At 46.0% G+C, this 21,325-nt stretch overlaps 1 protein-coding gene across 20 annotated transcripts in view; it reads right to left on the bottom strand.

The window, feature by feature from the left end:
* The window catches only part of CEP112 (centrosomal protein 112), a 413,727-nt gene that overhangs the window by 39,221 nt on the left and 353,181 nt on the right, over nt 1–21,325 (bottom strand). For 19 of the 20 annotated variants that reach the window (XM_082370414.1, XM_082370412.1, XM_082370420.1 and 16 more), the window contains one exon: nt 1,795–1,884. In XM_082370414.1, coding sequence (XP_082226540.1) covers nt 1,795–1,884 — 90 coding nt within the window. Of the gene's footprint in view, nt 1–1,794; nt 1,885–7,016; nt 8,708–21,325 lie in introns of those variants that run through there. The other variant, XM_082370416.1, reaches the window with a different exon arrangement.

The raw sequence follows: 21,325 nt of genomic DNA, 5'->3' as shown, positions 1-21,325 counted from the left end.
GGCCACATCGGCTCTGCTTCCGTCTGCTTTGCTCTTTGCTGCTCTCTGCCCACAGAGAGTTAATGGCGTTGCCCGCCGTACCAGGTGTCTGGGGTGGTATTTTTTTCCCTGCCATCCTTAATAAACTCACTTTCCCTATCACTGCTAGGCAGCTTTTTAAACTAGAAATGCTGTAACTTAAAAACTGTCATGAAAGGAGCAGAGATTTGGAATTCAGCTAAACCAGGGTGTGAATCCACCTGTACTGTTTACCAGCTGTGTGATCTTGGACGTGTCACTTAACCTCTCTGGGTTTTAGTGTGCCAACTGGGAAATGGGAGGGTAATACTGGCCTTACATGGTTATTATCAGGATAAATGAACTAACATGTGTAACGTTTCTTGTACAGTGTCTCTCATCTTGTGGGCCTTCAATAAATATAGTTATTATTAGTTTTTCATCCTAGAATTTCCTATTTTGTGATCCTATCATGGACTGTCTGACATAGACCCTATACAAGACATATCGTATATAGACGTGATATATACATACATGACACAAACATGACACGTATATGATGCAGGGGATACATTAGACAGTAGGAAGGAATTATAGGAGGTCAAGTCCATTCAGTAAGTATTATTACTTGGCATCTATTAGATGCTTACACCTGCCATTTTGTGCAATCCCTACCTTGGGGTCTTGTTTGTAAACAACTCCAGAGATGACAAAATTTCCTCTATTCGCCTTACTTCAGGGCTTACTCTTCTGACAAGGTCAAAATGACGTAACCCAATATTCCTGTACTGAATGGACTACGAGACAACCAAAGTATAAGCGTCTGCCAACACCTACGGCGGGTTCTGTCCATAAAGATTTGTGGCACTTAGAAGAATTTCAGCAATGCTGTATGCAATAGCTGAGGACAGTGCGTTTACAAAAGGTTTCCTTAAGACTCATGAAGTTTATTAATACACTGATGACTTTTCAATTTAAATTTAGTTACATTTACTTTAAATGTAAAAGAATTGGATGAAAATGATCCTGTGGTTTGAAAATAAAATAGGTCATTAGCTATTGTCAAAGCCAGATTATTCTGGTTATACTAGATTCGTTTCATTAACACACTGGAAAGAAGGAGGAGAAAATTAAAATTCAAAAGAAAACATGATCTATGTCTCTAAGTGCAACGATGTCCCTGTGTTCTGATATGACGACGCAGCAGACATCGTTGGCTGCATCCCCAACACATTTCCCCTCTCCCTTGTCCGGGCTGTCCTTCCTCTTATGACTCCATCGCCGGCAGGCAGACCCTAAGTGGTCCAGCCTAGTTTGGCACCCTCCGTCCTCTCGCCAGGGATTGGACGTGTGACCTGCTCTGGCCAATGAGATGAGAAGGGAGCTGCGTATGGGGGTGGTTCTGGGAAAGGTCTCCTGACTTTTCGGAAGGGCACCCCGGCAACATAAGTCCCTTTTTGCCTCGGGATACTGCTAGATCTGCGCGGGATTCCTGGAGCTGCTGTGAGCCCCGCGGAGCTGGCTTTGGGATGGACCCTACACAGGACGTAGGGCCGGGGGAGCGAGAGAGAGGCGGAGCCAGCGACCCAGGGCTCCCTGCCCAGAGCCCGCCCTACCTACAGGCTTCGGGCGACAGAGGTTAACAGGTTGCGAGGCAACAGATCTCTTTGTTGCTTACGCGCAGCAAGGGCCCGAGGATTCTGTTACTCGCGGCCAAAGGACCCGGTGGAAACGGGACACACGTGAGCTCCTGGACCTGGAGGGAGTGAACGAGCAAACCAGCCGAGCGGGCAGTACCTGCTCCTGTGATTCCAGTTCCTTGTGCTGCAGTTTTTTCTCCAGACATCGTGCTTGATTCGAGCGCTTTTCTAGCTCGTCTTGTAAAGCCTGAAACGGTATAAGATAAATACAAAAACATTAAAAATTAGCAGCCTTGGAAAAAAGTTTTACCACCTGAACTGGTATCAAAAAGGCCTCAGATCTCTGGTCTATTATTGCTGCTCCAAAACCAGCCTTTCAGTATCAGGCCCAGATATTTTCTACTTTAGGAATAACTAGTATCAAAAACTCCAAACTCACAAACCAGACACATTAGCAGGTGTCAATTCATCTTATAAAAACATCTCCTATTCCCAGCATAGACACACAAGCACGCAATAAAGCGCAGAACTATTGCTAATTAAAGTAGCTCTATCAGGACACCTGCGAGGTACACCTACACTCTGAAAAGTGTCCTCATAGCTAGGAATCGTAACACTGGACCGACATGACATTTTTCAAAATCATACTCTGTTAATTTGAGTATGTTATGGTAACCTTAAAGGCATTTTTTATTAAGCCATTGAGGATGGCATGGAATTTGAGGAAACTGTAAGAAACAGACAGAGATGAACACTTTCAGTTGCCAAGTAGCTGTTGGAAATCAAATTCAGGTTCATCTGGGGGAAGCCGGGAACGGAAAGATCGGTAAATATCATTGTTTCAATTACTATTTTAAGTAAAGAGGTGAACTAGAAAAGAAACAGGAGCCATTCAAACAATCCGATGTAATTACAGATACAGCACATGGGAAGTGACGGCGAACAGAGCACACTCTCAGAGCGTGACCGCAAAGATGCTAAATGAACTCTCAAAATAAAAATTCATTCAATCAAGACTCCTGAGTTCCTGCTCTAGGTTGAGGACTGTGATAGTTATTCCAAATAAAGCAGCGAAAGAAAACAGACAAAACAAACTCCCTGCTCTCACGGGGCTTCTGCTGTACTGGGGCAGACAGTAAGCAAACAGTGAGTGTAATATACGTCAGTGGTAAGTGCGGAGGGAAAATAATGCAGGGAAGGAGGCTATTCCGGAGCGTGGTGAGGAGGGTGTTGCAAGTTTAAACAGATGGCCCAAGACAACCTAACTGAGCCAAAACCTGAAGGAGAAGAGCGAGCAGGTCACAGAGACACGTGCAGGAAGAACCTTCCAGGCAGGGACCCCTGCACGTAACGGGGGCCAAGTCACGTCAGGTCCCGTGAAGCCTCAGAGGGCAGGTGAGGAGTTCAGGCTTTATTCGAGGTAGACGGGGGCCCCTGGAGGGCTGTGGGCAGCAGGGTTGCTTTGGTTGCCGTGAAGAACAGACTGAAGAGGGACACGGGCGGAGGCAGAGAGGCAGGGTCGAGGCCATGAGAACGCACTGGGAAGGGTGGTGGGGAAACTGGACCAGCCGGGGGTGAGGCAGTGGTCGAGGCCATGAGAACGCACTGGGAAGGTGGTGGAGAAACTGGACCAGCCGGGGGCGAGGCAGTGGCAGATTCGCAGTCTGTCTGCAGATAGAGACCGCAGCCCCGGGAAAAGGATGCAGAACGTGGAAGGTAAAAAAAGAGAAGACGACTCCGGGATTTTGGCTTGAGCAGGTGGAAGACTGCGGTTGGGGAGGTTCGGGAGGGACAGGTGTGGGGGGAGAAGGTCTGGAGCTCAGCCTGGGGTATGTCGAGCGTGGGATGCCTGTTCCACATCCAGGCCGAGATGCTGGGTGGCAGCTGGGGAAGGGTCTGGAGTTTAGGCACGATGTCTCAGTTTGTATCCACTAAAAATTCCTTCAGTGTGATTCCAGTCTTTTCTCCACGTAGATAGAGACCGTGGTCCTTAACCTTCTTCTGGTGTTCTAGCTCCACTGGAGCATCTGGCAAGTGCTGTGTGGTCACTCCCCACGTGGAAAACAGCGCTTATTATTTTGCCTGTGATTTCAGGGAGTCCAGTTGCCTGAAGCCTGTCCACGGATGGACCCCAGGCTAAGAACCTCTATTTAAAAGAGTATAATGGTTTGAGAATGAGGGCAAAGGCTTTAGGGGCTTTTTGATATTATACCTGATTATAAAGTCCATAATTCAACCAAATCTTACAATGAGCTTAAAGCTCTATTTTTGTTTAAAATTCTGTTATTGTGGTCCATTTCCAAAAGGATGAATGCAGTTGTTCCTATGCTTTTTGACCAAGTAGCACTTTTTTTTCCTTTTGATAATCTTGTACCAATACGTAGGATCCTATCAGCTGCTCTTACGGCATAATCTGGGAGAGGAATGAATACAGTGCTGGGAAGGATGTTTGCACGTGTTTTTCTGTTCCCACTCTTTCCTGCTCTCCATCCTCATACTGCGGGCAGAGTGATCTTACACCGAAATGTCACGCCATTCCCGCGCTGGGGTGCTTAGACACCACCGCAGCGCCCCGAGACGCAGCTCAAACTCCCCAGCAAGCGTGGGGCTCAGGGGCCTTCGTCTCCCGGCTCCGGCCTCGCTGATGTCGCTGCTACGACCAGTAACAACAGGGGCTACCGTCAACTGGGTGGACTTTAGTTTTAACCCTCTTTGCAATCCTGCGCAGCAGGTAGTCTTTCATCCCCATTAGGAAGGACAGAATTGAGGCTCAAGGAGGTTAAAGACCTTGCTCGGGTCCGTGTGGCCAGAAAGAAGGCACCAGGCTGGAATTTCAACACACTGACCAAGTTCAGTACGTTTGTTCTCCTCCACGCTGCCTTTCTCCCCCTGCACCTGTCTTCTTTGCCTTGAAGCTGTCCCATCCGCTCTGCTCGCTGGTGTAACCTCGCTGACCTATCCTGAGAGCAAAGCATGGACGCCTCTGGGCTTTCATCCACCCAGAGTTTGAGGGACTCGATCTCTGTGTCCGCGTGAGGCTGGGGCACCTGAAGCGCAGGGCTCTCACCTCCTCACGTCTGCCTGCCTGGTGCCTGGCGCACGCTGGACACTGAATCCGTGTCTGGGAAGGAACCAGCACACATCTGAACTACTTCCCCAAGAAAATTTACTTCAGTCATCAGGGCTTCCAACAGTCCTTAATGTGGCACGTTAAACTAAAGGGTATTAAGTTTCTCAAGATACAGAGAACACAAATATATCTTCCAAAGGTCTCTATCTGTACATGCATGTTACATATGTATATACCTATGATACTATTATTTGCAATATAATATTGTCTGGTTTCTGCCACAATAGAAAACAACACTCTCTTGTTTCTTTGTTTGTTTTAGTTTTTAGTTTTACTTCACAGAAAAGAACACAGGAGACATGAATCTCCTTTTTCTTTTAAACAGAAATGTGCCCTCCCTCCGCCTGGCCTGCATTCTTCCCTTCACCAGCAGAGCCCTGGGAGCGGCCGCACTTGGGGGTCCCCGTCCTCCCCCAGCCTCTCAGCCCCCATCACCTGCCCCCCAGGGGTGACAAGGGGGTGGGACCAGGAGCTGCCAGAGGAGTGGAGGCAGAGTTATCCTTGACAAGCTGAGGTTAAGGTGCTGGTGGGGTCTCCGAGGGGACCCGTCACGCTGGGAGGGGGGTCTCGACAGTGGAGAGGGGCTTGGGCCGAGGTGCGGATGGGGACGCTTCCTTGGGGAAGGCAGTAAGAGGAGGAGAGAAAAGAAGAGGTCAAAAACCTGACCCTTGACCCTCACGGGACGCCCACACTGAGAGCAGGCGGAGGGCGGGGAGGCGAGAGGCCTGGTGAGAACGCACAGGTGCAGGAGGGCGGCTGAGGAAGGGTCAGTACCGTGAGGGTCCGGCCAGGGTCCCTACGAGAACAGGGAGCAGGGTTAGGCCTGATGCTTTCTCCACCCTTCACACGGTGAAGTGCTATTAATAGTCCTATTAATCCACCACACTTCATCAATACGATCGAAACAGAAGTGGAATTACATTTGCTTTTCAAAAAGGTACCACTTTTCAAATTTGCTCATAGTTTAAAGATGTAAAACAGAGAAAGCAGTGTGTCTAGAAATTCGTTTTATTATCTATTAAAAATCAGTTGGAACTAGTATATATTGTATGTCAATTATACTTCAATAAAAGAAAGAATACATTTTTAAAAAGAAAAAACAAATAGGTGACTAATGAGAACCTGCTGTATGGCCCAGGGAACTCTACTTGGTGCTCTGTGGTGACCTGGATGCGAGGGAAACATGAATAAGAGAGGATGTATGTATACGTATAACTGATTCACTGTGCTCTACACCAGAAACTAACACAACATTGTAAAGCAACTATACTCCAGTAAAAACAAGCAAAAAAACTAAAAAAAAAAATCAGTTTAAAAAAATGGAGAGTAACCAAGTAATATCCCACTTTCCAAAAAGTTAAAATGTATCAGACTAAAGGAAAAGGACAGCTGTTCCTGGTCTCATATTCTAAAAAGTTATTAGGTCATTAGATGTTCATCCTCAGTTCGCCAGAGGCCTGTGTGAACATGACCACAACTACTGAGTGAGCACAAGAAGGACCTTTCTTTTCAGTTGTGGCTTCTTTATTCAAAAACCTTCCAACGTGACATTTGACACACCCACAAAACACAACTTTTACTTTATTCCTGAGAAAAGCCCAAGATCATTAAAGAATGGAATGTCCAACACTGGGTCAAAAATCTAAAACAAAATCCAACTTGAACGGCTACGCTGTTTATTCTGCAAAAGTAGGCCCCGCCTCAGCTCTGCTGTGTGAACTTGCATCACTGCTGAAAGACAGTTCTTTTCTCCCAGTTAAACCTGTCTTTAACTGCCATGCAAGTGGGCTTGCTGGGGGTGGCCAGCCTCGGCCGGCTCTCAGAGCACATCGTGGGGACTGTGAACAAAGAATGACATTTTCCAGAAGAAAAGCGTACACGACATAAGCAGCTCTGCAAGAACAGCGAGGGCAGGCCACACGCTTTAAAAGGGAGCCAGATATAGGATATTTGATTTGTTTATTTAAAATAGGAGAGTAGTGAGAGCACATTAAAGTGTAAAAGATTTGACAGTTTCATGGACTCTCCAGGGTGAGGAGAAGCCAGGGTAGCTAATGTGCCCCGAGGGGCACCTGTGAGGGTCCCAGAGCTCTGCTGTTCGTCGGAGAAAGAGTCGTATAGTCAACGCTCTTTCCATAAAACTTATAAAACATGGTTGGAGGCCAGCTGCTCAACCTGTAAAGCCACGCATTAGGGATTCTGTGGTCTCACTAAAAACCAAAGTATCGAGGCGCTTCCCTGGTGGCGCAGTGGTTAAGAATCCACCTGCCAACGCAGGGGACATGGGTTCGAGCCCTGGTCCAGGAAGATCCCACATGATGCGGAGCAACTAAGCCCGTGCGCCACAACTACCGAGCCTGCACTCTAGAGCCCGCGAGCCACAACTACTGAGCCCATGTGCCACACCTACTGAAGCCCGCACGCCTAGAGCCCGTGCTCCGCAACAAGAGAAGCCACTGCAATGAGAAGCCCGTGCACCGCAAAGAAGAGTAGTCCCCGCTCGACGCAACTAGAGAAAGCCCACATGCAGCAACAAAGAACCAACGCTGCCAAAAAAAAAAAAACAAAACACCAAAGTATCTCTCATAGGTCTGAGCCAATTAAACAAACATGAAATGATGGCAGGTACATGCCTTTTAATAATGGACACATGAAATGCAAGTTTGTTTGAATTATAAGTGGTTAAAAAGTTATTTAATAAAGGAAAACTTCATTGGAAAGGAGAAATACTGGGCTGTAATGATACAAAAGATAGAGTCAGAGTGTCCCTAGTGTACAAGGCATGACAGAGGCTTTCAGACTTAGGATTTAGCACAAGTTTTTCTAGAGGTTTCTGACCTTGTCTTTGGCCAAACTCTCAGCCAGGTCCTCCCCTCATCTGAGGGTGGGACTGGGGGGCGGGTGTCCACGTGGCCGGCCGAGCACGCAAACTTGTCTCATAACCCGGGACACCTGCACCGCAGGGTCTCACCAGACAGCATGATCTCAAACTCCCCACTTTCCCATCTTTACCAAAAACCTCAGCTGTGAGAAATGTGGAGAAACCCACTTGCAGATCGAAACGGAATCAGTAGTACAGGAGTCCCCTTTCTCCTGAATCACACATTCTACAGAACCGTGCCCTCCGCCTTTTAGGAGTTTTCAAACCGGTTCTGACCTGAGATTTGCTGTGTCTTCTGTGCACCCTGCCTCAGTCTGTGTTGCCAGGTCGTGGCTCATGCTTGTGTCTGGCTCTGTCACAAGTCACCACGAGGTCGGCGGTACATCTTCTGGGCCAGCCGTACGTTGAGGGCTGAAGCGTAAACGGCTCCTTCCCTGACTTCTGGCCCACAGAACATGTTCTCCCGGAAGTGGGACCTTGAACGGTACAGTGTTCTTTTATTTAAAGGGACTGGATTAAAGCAGATGTCAGCAAAAAAGATTACGGATGAAGTTTTGCCCTATATAAACATAAAACTGGGGTTCTCAAAGTCATTGATTTCGCGTTAAGTCTGCGGTCAGGAACCAAGGCAGCCGACGAGCCTCCGCGGGGTGAGACACAGAAGGGGCCTCACCAGCAGCAACTCCGCGTAGCCAAGGAGATGAGCAGGGAAGACAAGCAGGGCGTCTGTATGAAAGATACTGCCAAGAAGAAGTCAGTCCCGCAAACTGCTAAAAACTGGTGAAGCCGGGTGGTGGGTAGATGGGGATTCTGCATATTATTCTCCCTACTTTCGCGTAGGTTTGAAAGTTTCCATAATAAAGAAAAAAAGAATTTTTAAAGCTTTTTCTACTTAAAAAACATGAAGTCACCATATCCTTCCTTTCATGAGGTTTGAATTTACTGTTTTACTTCAGAAAAAAACAGATGATTCATTCGTCCTTCAGTGAATAGGCGGGATGTGTAAGGATTTCCCCATGTATATTTTGGAAGCAGGGAGTGGGGTGTTCATATTTTGACCTAAGGAGAAGATAACAGGAAAGGGAAGGCTTACTTATATTTTTATTGAGATACAATTTACTTATGGTAAAACTCTAGAATTTCTTAAAAAAATGGTGATGGTCTGTTTTCCATTTAAAACATGTAATATGATTTAAAAGTTTGTGTCATAAAATATCTGTTCAGATAATAAAATCTTGCTATAAACCGTCTTCCACTGATTGGTTTATCCATCACAGAGAAATGACACCTAACCTGTGACTACAGTGAAGAGACACAAATTATAAAAGGGAAGTAAGGAGAACTCTCATTTAAACCTTAACTGCCTTTTTAACAATGCCCAAGATTACAAATGGTGCTGACAATATTTCTGATCAGTAGGTTTTCTTTGACAGGTAAATTGACACAGAAACAGCAAATGTTTTTCTTTCTACTACTGCTAACCGAAAGTTAAGGGAAAATTAAATAAAACAATAAAATCTCATTACTTTTGTGTCAGCTCTATGGACTTACTTTTTTTTAAAAAAATCACATCTTAAACAGTTGGGATCCAGCAAAAAGCCCAAGCCCTGTGCCCCAGATGAGGAGATACAAATCTGGGGTTAGGGGAGATGACACAAGAGCAGAGAGTGATGTTTTGACTGGGTTGTCTCACTGGCTATTTACGCAGGCCCCTATGGCTCCTTTTTTATTTTATTTTATTTTATTTTATTTTATTTTATTTTATTTTTAAGTAGGCTAAACCTACAAACAAAAGCAACAAGTCTTCTTCAGCTGAAATGCCAGTCAAGATTTCTTTTAAAGTGGTTTCTTCAGACCTACCCAGAATGAATAACAAACCGTAAAAAAGTTTTATTAGTGATTCTGTAGAACCGAGAACAGGTTTGTACTCTAGATGTAAAGTTACTGAACTAGAACCACAGTTACTGCCGAGGCCACTAACATATTCAAAACACAATAGTATAATTTTTTTCCTTTAAGGCTTCCATTCAGGCTTTTAATTTTTTCACACTCCATGCAAGTACCTTTTTTTCTTTTTTTAACCCTCATAAGTCAGCCTCTTGTGGTACTGGTATGAAGAAAAGGGGTTTTAATACATATGACACTCTTCACATGAGGCAAAATTCCTTTCCGGTGAAAACTTTTTAGTTGTTGCAACAAACCGCATGAATGAGAAATTGCACTTTGATATGAGCTATTGTTCTAGTATTTGTTAGGCTACTGATCCAACAGAAAAGGCAAAAGTATTGCAGCCAATATAAAAAACAAGAGTAGCACTTTCACCAAAGAACACGAAAGTTTTCACTTTCCCTCTCTTTTCTTCTCTCTCTCACCTATTTTCAGGCCTTTAAAATTTCCTAAAAACCTCCCTTTAAAAGTCTTAAAACTGTACTTTTTAAAAAGTTAAGTGTTTCTGAGTCTTCACAGAGGTTCCAGGAAAAGAAATCATGTTATTCCAAAACTTGGATGATCTAAGGAAGCTGGAAGTTCCTAACACACCTCGTTAATGATCCCCAGCCACACAGAGACCGTCCTGACATCACCCACGTCTCCTCTGGGAGTGGCCAGTACATCTGTACTCAGGAAATTCAAAGCACATTTGCCCTACTGCGTCCCTCCAGACAGCTTCACTTGCGAGCACATTCTTATCTCGGGTGGTAGGAATCTAGGATCAAGTTCAAGAAGCCCGGCTACGACGTTTCAGGATCTCAGAGGAATCTCCTCATTCAGCCTGTGTGATAACCACCTGGACTGCAGTCAGTCTCTGCAGAAGAGACCACCCCTCCTCTGCAGGAGCCCAGGGAATGGGGAGCACCCCTAAGTCATTTGTTTAAATTCTTACTTACTTACATGGCTGCTCGTTCACACGTGCAATCCCTTGAGCCTGCACCATCATTCCAACCCCTGCCAACAAACGTGAATTTCTACCCTGTTAAACCTGAAGTCATATTTCTCACTACGTCAGTATGTCCCCTCTATATGATAACATATTTATGAATTGTGAATTCATCTGACTCTCCCCCTGCATCTTAGACTATGAGCTTCACAAGGGTAACACTCCTGCCCATATTTTTAAAGTAATCTCTGAAATGCTTAGTAAAGTGTTGGCACTATGGTAATAGTAGTTACTGGTGACATGAACCAGTTATATAAAGAACAAGCTGCTTCACTGTTTCTGCTAAAATTTCTCCAGATTTCATTTCCCCCCTCAAATTACATAACTACCTTTCCTTACTGTGTCCCTAGATAAAAAGGTCTGAGGTTTACCCAGTCTGCTCCCTCACCTGTCCAAAGGGGTGTCCCTTCTTGTTTCCTCAAGAGAGTACATCCATCAGTGCCCTCATTTCTCTTTTCAAATTCTAAGGGGTTGGTCACAACTAGCGGACATTTAGTCCTGTCCAAAATGGCCATCGAGACATTGGTCCAGGCCAAAAGGTCCTTGGTGTTTGCTCCTATCAAAACGACCACTGGATTCAAACAGCCCATTACATTTCTTTATACTTTGGTTTATAGAATAAATGTATTAAAGATACTATCCTGTTTTATTCGTCCAATAGTTGTGCTGTGGCTGCAACTGCCAACGATAACCCCTCCTGCTTCGGTGGCCGGGCACAGGGGTAGGTAGATGGGCTGGGGTCCAACTCTTACAGAATTGCGGGGTTCGTATTAAGTATGTGCACCAAGAGGAGCCCTAAAGTTAGAGAAACGCGCAGAGGACGGCAAGTCGGAGCTGGGATCTCGTGGCGCGTTGATACGTCACCGGGCATCTGGTCGTCCAGTAAGGGTGGAGTTTGAAGGGAGGAGCCTGGCCCAGCCTGCATGTAACACGGGCAGGGACAGAGCACTGGCTCTGGGGGAGCGAGGACAGGAGTGCTCTCCTGATACACGGCGGTCGCGTGTGACAGCCACCGTGAGGGGACACCAGGCATCTAATTAACCCGCCCACCGCTGCCCCATTGCCAGGGGTTAATGGGAGATGTTCTCTTGAATCAGTGTCCTGTAGATGTACCATCCTGGTGGGCCACAAGAAGCATCTGCTGCTCTTTGGAGGGGTTTCAGGGGGTGTGACCCCCATACGTACCTGCCAGTCAGCATGGGCCACCGTGCCCTCAGCTGATGGCCACCTACTGGCTGCCCCAGCCCAGCCAAACGGGGTGCGGAATCCCTCAGACATTAGTAAGGTTCCCCTACCAGCAAACCAGTGATCACGGGTCAGATGGCTACAAAAGAAAAAAGACAGCCCTTCTTCTGTTGCTTGGCAATATAACACCTTTATTTGAAAGTTCTCAGTGGAATATGGCAGCAATAGTATACTCACAAAGAGAAAAGCCAGTGCTACATGATGCTGGTTTTTGTTACCATTTCCACTCTTTTAACAGGAAGAAGAGTAAAAGGCACTGACACCACAAAGAGAGGGGCTCTGCAGTGCCTGAAGGACGACTAGTCGGGATCTGGATAACATGACAATCATTCCAGGTGGGACCAGAAAGCATCTGCACAAGGTCGATGCTGAAGGGGAGATAAGGAAACCCGACAGGTTAAAACGACATGCAGAGAAGAATCAAACGCAAAGCCATGGAAGAACTCTCGCCGTGATATTCGTGATGAAGGAGTCCTGATAATGCTGCCAGAAAGAACTCATTGAAGAGGCAAGTGAACCCAATTTCATTGCATGGAATTGAAATTCCAGATGAGTATAAAGTGACCAGATGCGGAAGACCATTTCCTGGGCACGATTCAGGTGCTCAAGACAATGAAAGAATTCTTATTTGCACAGCTTGTGACACTATTTGCTATTTAGGTGCCAGGCACACTATTCAGTGACAGCACCTTCAAGCGGCACCGACACAGGTCACGCAGGTACGGACCGTGCGAGCTGCTGTGTGAAGCTACACTGTGCCTCTGATGGACCCTTTAACCGTGAATAGGCAAAAGGACACTTACGAATACATACATGAGAACACACTTGCACTTGCACAGGGAAGAAGTCTCAGCATTAACCCTTCATTGTGCAGACGGGTTTCAAGATTGCAACTATGACTGCAATTCAACTACTCGACCCAACGCAGTTGTAAGAGGATGCCTGTTTCACTTTTCACAATCACTGTGGCGAAAAATACCTTCTTTGGGTCTAACGTGGGGGTGTATGACAACGGAAAGTAACACCTGTACACCTGTAAGCGTGCATGCGTGCTGTTTAAACTTCCACTTGCGCCTTTGGAAGATGAAAATGACACTTTGGAGTACGCTGTGGAGAAGGCAGAAGAAAAATCAGATGACCGAATAGATGGTGCTGAGGGTGTATGTCCGTGGAAGGACTGTCAGGGGCAGAAGACCAGACGCCCCAAGAGTGCAGCAGAAACCTGGAGTGTTCACACATCAGTCCTACACGGTGATCACAGGACAGACAGCCCAGCCGAAGCTGGCACAGCACATTTCAGAAGCTGGTCATAGCGCATCACCCTTCCACGTGGAGATTTACTGAAGCGCTAACAGACAAACGGCAAAGCCACGAGCAAGCTGTCACCCAGGTTCCTGGTGGTCACGCTCAAGTACAGCTCCAACTTCGCAACAACACTGACAAGATCAAATTCATACAACCGAAACTGTACACAGATATAACACATACAATGCCAATACGTACTTGAGAGTAATTGCTCATCGGTTCAAGAGTAATCCTGCTGACTTCATGATGAGGAAGAACAAGAATAAATGCAGAATCCAAAATTCACCATGAATGACAATAAAAATAACGTCAATAAAATTTTAACTAGGTTAGATGTTTGTACTATTTAGTGAATCGTGGACCCAATGGCCGTTCTGGACAGGACCACGTGCCCTGCAAGGCTCGGTCACACTGCTGACCCCTCCCTCTCTGCTGAACCTCTCTCAGCATCTTGTCTTTCCCCGCTGCGCGCTGGAAACTGGCCCCCTTGCGCGTGTTGTTCGGGAGGACGGACGTCAGCTCTGGGGAGACACTCTTCCCGGCCCCTTTAATCCTGACGCTCATTTTTCCCCTGACGGCCACGTTTCTCAAGCATTTTACTCCATGACCCATATTCTCCCCCATCAGCTACCACTTTCCTCACCTGGAGCCTGACTTTGGTCTCCACACCTTATTAAACTTGCTCTCTGCAAGGGTAGCAATGAAGCTTTCCTTGCCAACCCAATGGCCCTTCTCGCGTCTCTATCTGCCTTGACCTTTCTGCTGCCCTGACCACTGTGAAAGCCTCTCCTTCCAGAGAGCTTCTCCTCTAACACCACGAAACCCTGGTGACCCTCCGCCCTCTTCCAGCTTTTTGCCCCTCCTCCTCCTCCTGTTCTTCCCTTTAAATTGTGGATCTTTCCCAAACCACGTTCTTATCGCTCCATTTCTCTCTCTAAACAGACTTCTTTAGACAATCCATTTCATACATTAATAAAAGTATGTCTATAATCTGAACGCATAACAGGCCCTGTGTCAAACGTTACCCTGGAAAAGCACTGGCTCCTGTGTATATGACAAATTTATAAAGGAAGAGTTACATCATGTAAACAGCACTAAAGAGAAGTCTTGGCAAGCGTGGAGGAAGGCAGGACGTGGGAAGGAAGACCAGCAGGGAGGTGAGGTGTGCCTGGGGGGCGAGCAGGGAAGGGGTCCGCACAGATTCACTGCAGAGGACAAGGCGTGGCCACGCGGAGGGCAGGCTGCTGGCGGCACAGGGGGCCTGGCAGGCGGACGGTGGGCCTGGAACCAACTAGCAGAGGCAGCCTGGGCTCCCGTGATGGGCCTCGGGGGCCGAGGGGACTATGGATTCTATCCTGCAGTAAAGGGAACCGCCAAAGGGCCCACGGTGACCAGCTGGACAGATCAGGAAGAACATCCAGGTGACAGTGTGGCAAGTGGTGGCACTGAGGCCCTCTAGAAGTGCTTTCAGAGCCTTGGCCAGACACACGCGCGAATCCACGGGACCAGCCGGGGAAAGAGCGTGTCTCCGCTCTGCCTGTCAGTGTGGTAGAAAGCTGTGCTCGAAGCCTCACAACCACCTGTGCCAAGGCTGGGCACAGGGATTTTGCCGAGAGTTAGGAATACAGAATGAGGCAGAACGGCAAGTTTCAGGTCAGTGAGAGATGTTGCGGAAACCCTAAAAAAATAAAAAGAAATTTTAAAAGCACAATTTTACAGACTGTCTAACATAAAATGTGCAGGACCATCTGCCTTGGGAGGTCCCCCTGTCAGAGCCGGGAGACCATCAGGAGGCCACCTCGATGCCACGAGGGCCGTGGGGCCGGCTTGGATAAGAGTTGGGGAGAAGGGATGGGCCTGGGGTGGTGGGGGGGCACGCGGGGGTGGGAGAAGAGCCAGAGACAGAACCTCGGGGCTTGGTAAGAGCGCGCCGGCGCGGGTACGAGAGCGGAGGGTTAAGGCAGGACCCCAGCATCGGCGGCGAGCAGCCGCCACCCACCAAGGCGGGGAGCACGGTGGAATTAAAATGTACGGACAAGGAGAGAGAAAGATAAATTCCCCGGCGACACACGTTCAGAAGCAATATGACGGCAGGGGCCTGAGCATGAGAACACGGGGCCGAGGAAGACACAGCTCGGGGGCGGAGCGACCATGCGCGGACACGTGCCCGGTAACAGCGGGTCTACTGGGGCCTTCCTGCCGCCGATCCCCAAGCCCGGCCGCGCTCCCATCACCTCACGAGTCCTCCCGCCACCTGCTTCTCACCCGCGCGCACGGCTGTCAGCAGCGTCACGCCAAACCCACCAAGCTCAAGACGCAGCTCCGGGCGCCCCAGCAGCTCGCCCGCTGTCCTCTGGTCGGCGACGCAGCCGCCTCCCCGCGCCCCGGTTTAACGCGCGCAGTCCGCGGTGGGTCCTCCCCTCGCGCCCGCCACCCACCGGGGTCCCGGCCCCGCCCCGCCCGGGGCCTTGGTGCTTCTCCCCGCCTCGCCTGCATCGCTCTGCTTCTCCCTGTACGCCCTGCTGCCTCCCTTCAGAAGCCTCCAGTGACCTGAAATGACTCGGTTCAGTTGTGCTATGTTTAGACTTTAACGTGATCCATTAAAATGTAGGAAAAGCAGGAAGAAAAAGTTCCTAAGTCACACATTCAACAGTAACAATGATGCCAATGGTTTGCCTCTTAGAGTATGATGTCAAAAAAGGAATGATGGGTTGAATTACATCCCTGCCAAAAGACATGTTCAAGTCCTAACCCACAGAACCTCAAAACGTGACCTTGTTTGGACACAGGCGTGCTGCAGATGTAATTAGTTAAGATGAAGTCATACTGGAACAGGTGGGCCCTTCATCCAATCTGACAGGTGTTCTTAGAAGAAGAGGAGAAACACCCCGGCAGAGGTGGGCCACGTGACAATGGACGTAGAGACTGGAGAGTGAGCCACCTACAAGCTAAGGAACCCCAAAGATCACGGAGGACCCCAGAAGGGAACAGAGGCAAGGCAGGATTCCTCCCCGGAGCCTTTGGAGGGAGCCTGGCCCTGCCTGAGTTCAGACTTCTGGCCTCCAGAACTGTGAGACAACAACTTTCTGTTTTAAGCCCCCCAGTTTTTGGTACTTTGTTATGGCAGCCCTAGGAAACTAATATACATGGCAAGAAAATTCCCTTGTTTTACATATTTTCTCTCTGAAACTCTACCCCGCCTCCACTCCTATCCTATTACCCAGTTCTACACCTCATTTCATCCATGTAAGGACCAAGAGTATTCCCATTATGAGACAATCTGGAAAACTGCATTAGGAGAGTATTACTGCTATTATATGTACTCACTTGTTTTCCTGTAATTTTGTGTACACAGTCCTATCAGGTTAGGAAGGAGCCCATTCCAATATCATGTTGGCACATTCCTACACGTGATGGAGAAAATTCCTAAGACATGAAGGTAGAGATTGTTAGGTGAGCCTTTCCGGCACTCCCATTCAGAGAGGGGATGGAAATTATATATATGCCAGGTAAAGTGTTTTTCTTCTCTTTTTCTTTTTCACCCTTAGGATGCTGCAATATCTGGAGCCAATACATATGAAGGAGGAAGTTTAAAACCTTCCGTTTAAACCACTTAGAATGAGAGGATTTGCAAAGACCCTGCTTAATGTTCAGCTGACACACTGTCAGAAACGTTTATCGTGCAGCCTTCTGAAGTTTCTTCCACTTCCTTTCGGTTATTGAAGCTTGGACTGCAGTTTGTTATCAGCAACAAAGCATACACATGATAGTGTTTTTACAGTCATTCTTTCAGTTTGATTTCTGAACTACTAAGCAAAAGTCAATTCTCTGATCAGAAAAATGATTAGTGACCTAGTTTCATGCTGAATGCACAACACAGCTGATTTCTGAGGTCACTTTTATATGGATCTGGAGACAGTGTAAGGGGCTTAGAGATGTCACTTAAGTGTTTAGCATCTTCGGATATAAAAATGTGCCACTTTACTTTAGGCTCTAATTCTTTCAGTGCAAATTAGGAAACAGCAACTTACATTATTGAGATTTCTCTGGAAGCTTAATTCCTAATATAAATATCTTGGCATTGACTATACCTCCAGCTCACATTTGTGCAAGAGGAAGCAAAACTCTTTCTAGATAATTCAACTGAATGATATTTTTAAAAATACATACAATGTGTTAGACATCATGTAGGAAGCAAAATGTGGAATAAGCCATGGTCTCACCTTTTAAGGCGCTTACACTATCTTGGAAGGTATGTGATAAGGACAAAAAGCAGGCGAGTTCTGTAAGTGTCTTAAGTGTCCAATTGAGAGAACAAAAGGAAAAGGAAAGGACACAGGAAGAAGTTCCACGACACCGCAAAGAAGCAAGCAGATCAATGCAGAAGGCGGGACATTCTACAGGCCAGCTGACTGGGCCTCTGCAGGAAGTCACCGGCGTGGAACAGAAAGCAAGGAGGGGTCTGCTTTAGACTGAAAAAGATACAGGATATGGAACAACCAAACATACTGTTCGGATTTTGTTTGGATCTTGATTAAGACAAATCAACTTAAAATGGCACTTTTGAGGAAAATTGGGGATATCTAATTATGAAGCAGGTATTAGATGATACTAAAAGATAATTGTTAATTTTCTTAGGCATGACACTGGCACCATGGCTGAGTGACACAGTGTCCACATTTTCCGAGAGGCATTCTGAAATACGTAGGATAAAATGACGGGATGTCTGGAATTTGCTTTAAAATATTTTCACCAAGAAAAAAAGGAGAAAATGTAAAACAAATATGGCCCAATCTTGATAATTGTTGAAGCTGCATGATGGATACATTGGAGTTCATACTACTAAACGCTCTACTTTTGGGTATGTTTGCAAACTTTTATAATAAAATTTTAAAAAAACCCACATACAATTAAATGACCTGGGGAAAAAGCGCAAGGTGATGAGGAAAGTCTTCTGGTGGGAAGTGGCGTTTGGGAAAAACTTTGAATAACAGCAACAACTCTGACAGGCAGAGGTGGGGAAGGGGGAAGATTGTCTGCTAAAGAAACAGCATTTGCAAAGGTAAATAAGAGGAAATAAACCCACCCATATATGGTCAATTAATCTATGATAAGCAGGCAAGAATACATGATGGAGGAAAATAGTCTCTTCAATAAATGGTGCTGGGAAAACTGGAGAGCGACACGCACAAGAATGAAACCAGACCACTGTCTTACGCCACGTACAAAAATAAAGTCAAAATAGATTAAAGACATTCTTGAACGTAAGACCTGAAACCGTAAACCTCCTATAAGAAAACATAGGCAGTAAGCTCTTTGGTATTGGTCTTAGCAATATTTTTTTGGACCTGTCTCCTCAGGCAAGGGCAACAAAAGCAAAAATAAACAAATGGGACTACCTCAAACTAAAAAGCTTTTGCACAAGAAAGGAAACCATCAATAAAACAAAAAGGCAACCATCAACAGAATGAATGGGAGAAGATATTTGCAAGTCATATAACCAATAAGAGGTTAATATCCAAAGTATATAAAGAACTTATACAATTTAACATTAAAAAACTCAAACAACCCGATTAAAGAATGGACAGAAGACCTGAACAGACATTCCTCCAAAGAAGACATACAGGTGGCCAACACACATGAAAGGATGCTCAACATCACTGATCAATAGGGAAATGCAAGTCAAAACCACAATGAGATATCACCTCACACCTGTCAGAATGGCGATTATCAAAAAGACAAAAAATAACAAATGTTGGCGAGGATGTAGTGAAAAGGGAACCCCCATGTGCTGTTGATGGGAATATAAATTGGTGCAGCCATTATGGAAAAAAGTATAAAGATTCCTCAAAAAATTAAAACTAGAACTACCATACAATTCAGTAATTCCACTTCTGCATATGTATCTGAATGAAACGAAATAGTAACTCAAAAAGATATGCACCCCAATGTTCACTGAAACATTATTTACAGTAGCCAAGATATGGAAGCAATCTATGTGCCCATGGATAGATGAATGGATAAAGAAGAATGGAATACTACTCAGCATAAAAAAGAACGAAATAATGCCATTTGCAGCAACATGGATGGACCTAGAGATTATCATACTAAGTGAAGTAAGTCAGACAGAGAAAGACAAATACCATATGATATCACTTATATGTGAAATCTAAAAAAAAATGGTACAAATGAACTTATATACAAAACATAAATAGACCCACCCAGACATAGAAAACAAACTTATGTTTACCAAAGGGGAAAGTGGCAGGGGGGGAGGGATAAGTTAGGAGTTTGGGATTAGCAGATACACACTACTAAATTTAAAATAGATAAACAACAAGGACCTACGGTATAGCACAGGGAACTATATTCATTATCTTGTAATAGCCTATAAGGGAAAAGAATCTGCAAAAGAATATATATATGTATATATGTATAACTGAATCACTTTGCTATACACCTGAAACTAACATAACATTGTAAATCAACTATACTTCAATAAAAAAATTTAAAAAAAAAGAGAACTTGAAGGATTAAAACTTTTTGTGAGGGCTTCCCTGGTGGCGCAGTGGTTGAGAATCTGCCTGCCAATGCCGGGGACGCGGGTTCGAGCCCTGGTCTGGGAAGATCCCACATGCCGCGGAGCAACTAGGCCCGTGCGCCACAACTACTGAGCCTGCGCGTCTGGAGCCTGTGCTCCGCAACAAGAGAGGCCGCAATAGTGAGAGGCCCGCGCACCGCGATGAAGAGTGGCCCCCGCTTGCCGCAACTAGAGGAAGCCCTCGCACAGAAACGAAGACCCAACACAGCCAAAAATAAGTAAGTAAATTAATTAATTAAAAATGCAACTGCAGGAAAAAAAAAAACTTTTTGTGAGTTACTGAATTAATAGTAACTGTTTCCAGGCGTGTAAGCGTTACCCCTCTAATCACTAGGAGTAGCACGTGACAAATACAAAGAAAAGCCCTTAATAATGTTTTAACACCTTTCGAACTAACTTGAGTAAAAGACAATAATGTGCGAGACTTCATGAACTATACAAGAACTAGCTTGAATCAAAACACCCAGCACACTTAATGTAGGGATGCAAATCGTCAAAAAAATATTTTTAAGCAAAAACCAAAGCTGTTTCTTGGTAGAATGAAGCCAAAATATATTTGTTCAACCTTAACTTCATCAAAGGGTTGCTTTTACTAATGAATTATGCCTGTAACTAAAACCGTAAGGCTAGCACTGGTTTTTTGAAATGAATTGCCACAAACCAAACACCTACCTACAGCTTAAGATAAGGGTGGTTTCTCGTCAAAATTGGTAAAACTCATTTTAGTGCATTGCAAGATGTGGCCTAGGAAATCTGACTTTTTAAATAAATTTTTAAAAATTCTATTTCCTCATTGATTCACTAGCATGGCTTGTTGGCCCAACTTCAGAATAGCTAAGGCCTCTCAATCTCCCACTAGTAGATCCATCTCTGTTCTAGGACCTGACATCAATTTTAAAACTTTATGTTTTACTTCTTTTTATGTTTTTACGTTTTACTCCTGATTGTAAAATAATACATGCGAGTTGAAGAAAAACAGAAAAGCATAAAGAGGAAAATAAAATGTCCATACTCCCTGCACCCAGATACACCTCTCTGAGCCCAGCGTCTTTTCCCCGTCTCCTCCCCATGCGCACGAGAGCAGCACGGCTCACCGAGTGAGCTCATAAAGCCTCCATCCCCCTGTCTCCCACTGTTCCTTTAATCTCGCTTCACGCACGCAGCTCCTCCACCCCTCGGTGAGAACTCAGAAAGGGCCTTGAGTTTCCAGGTCCCTCTAGTCCTACGGCCACTTTAAGCTGCACACGTGCTCTTGATCCACTTGGATCATTCTCAACACATTCAGTTTGTTCCTAATTCAATTTAATCTAAGGCAAGACACATTCAAGGGACTCCAGAACACCAGCCCATGATTTGTTATCAAGGCACTTCGACTTCCTGTTTGTCTTTGAACAGGGACAGCGGGGTGGTCCTGGGGGGGCCCCCGCACCCCAGCATCCCTGATGATGGCTGAGACGGGAGAGGATGTGGGGTGTCTCCTGGCCTCCTCCCCACGCTAGTTCTTCTAGGTTATGCTCCTCTGGGAACACCCCTCCACGTTTGCCTTCCCCTTGGCCCCTCGTGTGCTGCTCTCAGCCAGCTGGATGCGGGG

Source organism: Balaenoptera borealis (assembly GCF_965194805.1).
Source record: "Balaenoptera borealis genome assembly, chromosome: 20".
Classification (NCBI taxonomy): domain Eukaryota; kingdom Metazoa; phylum Chordata; class Mammalia; order Artiodactyla; family Balaenopteridae; genus Balaenoptera; species Balaenoptera borealis.
This window is presented reverse-complemented; position numbering and strand designations above follow the sequence as displayed.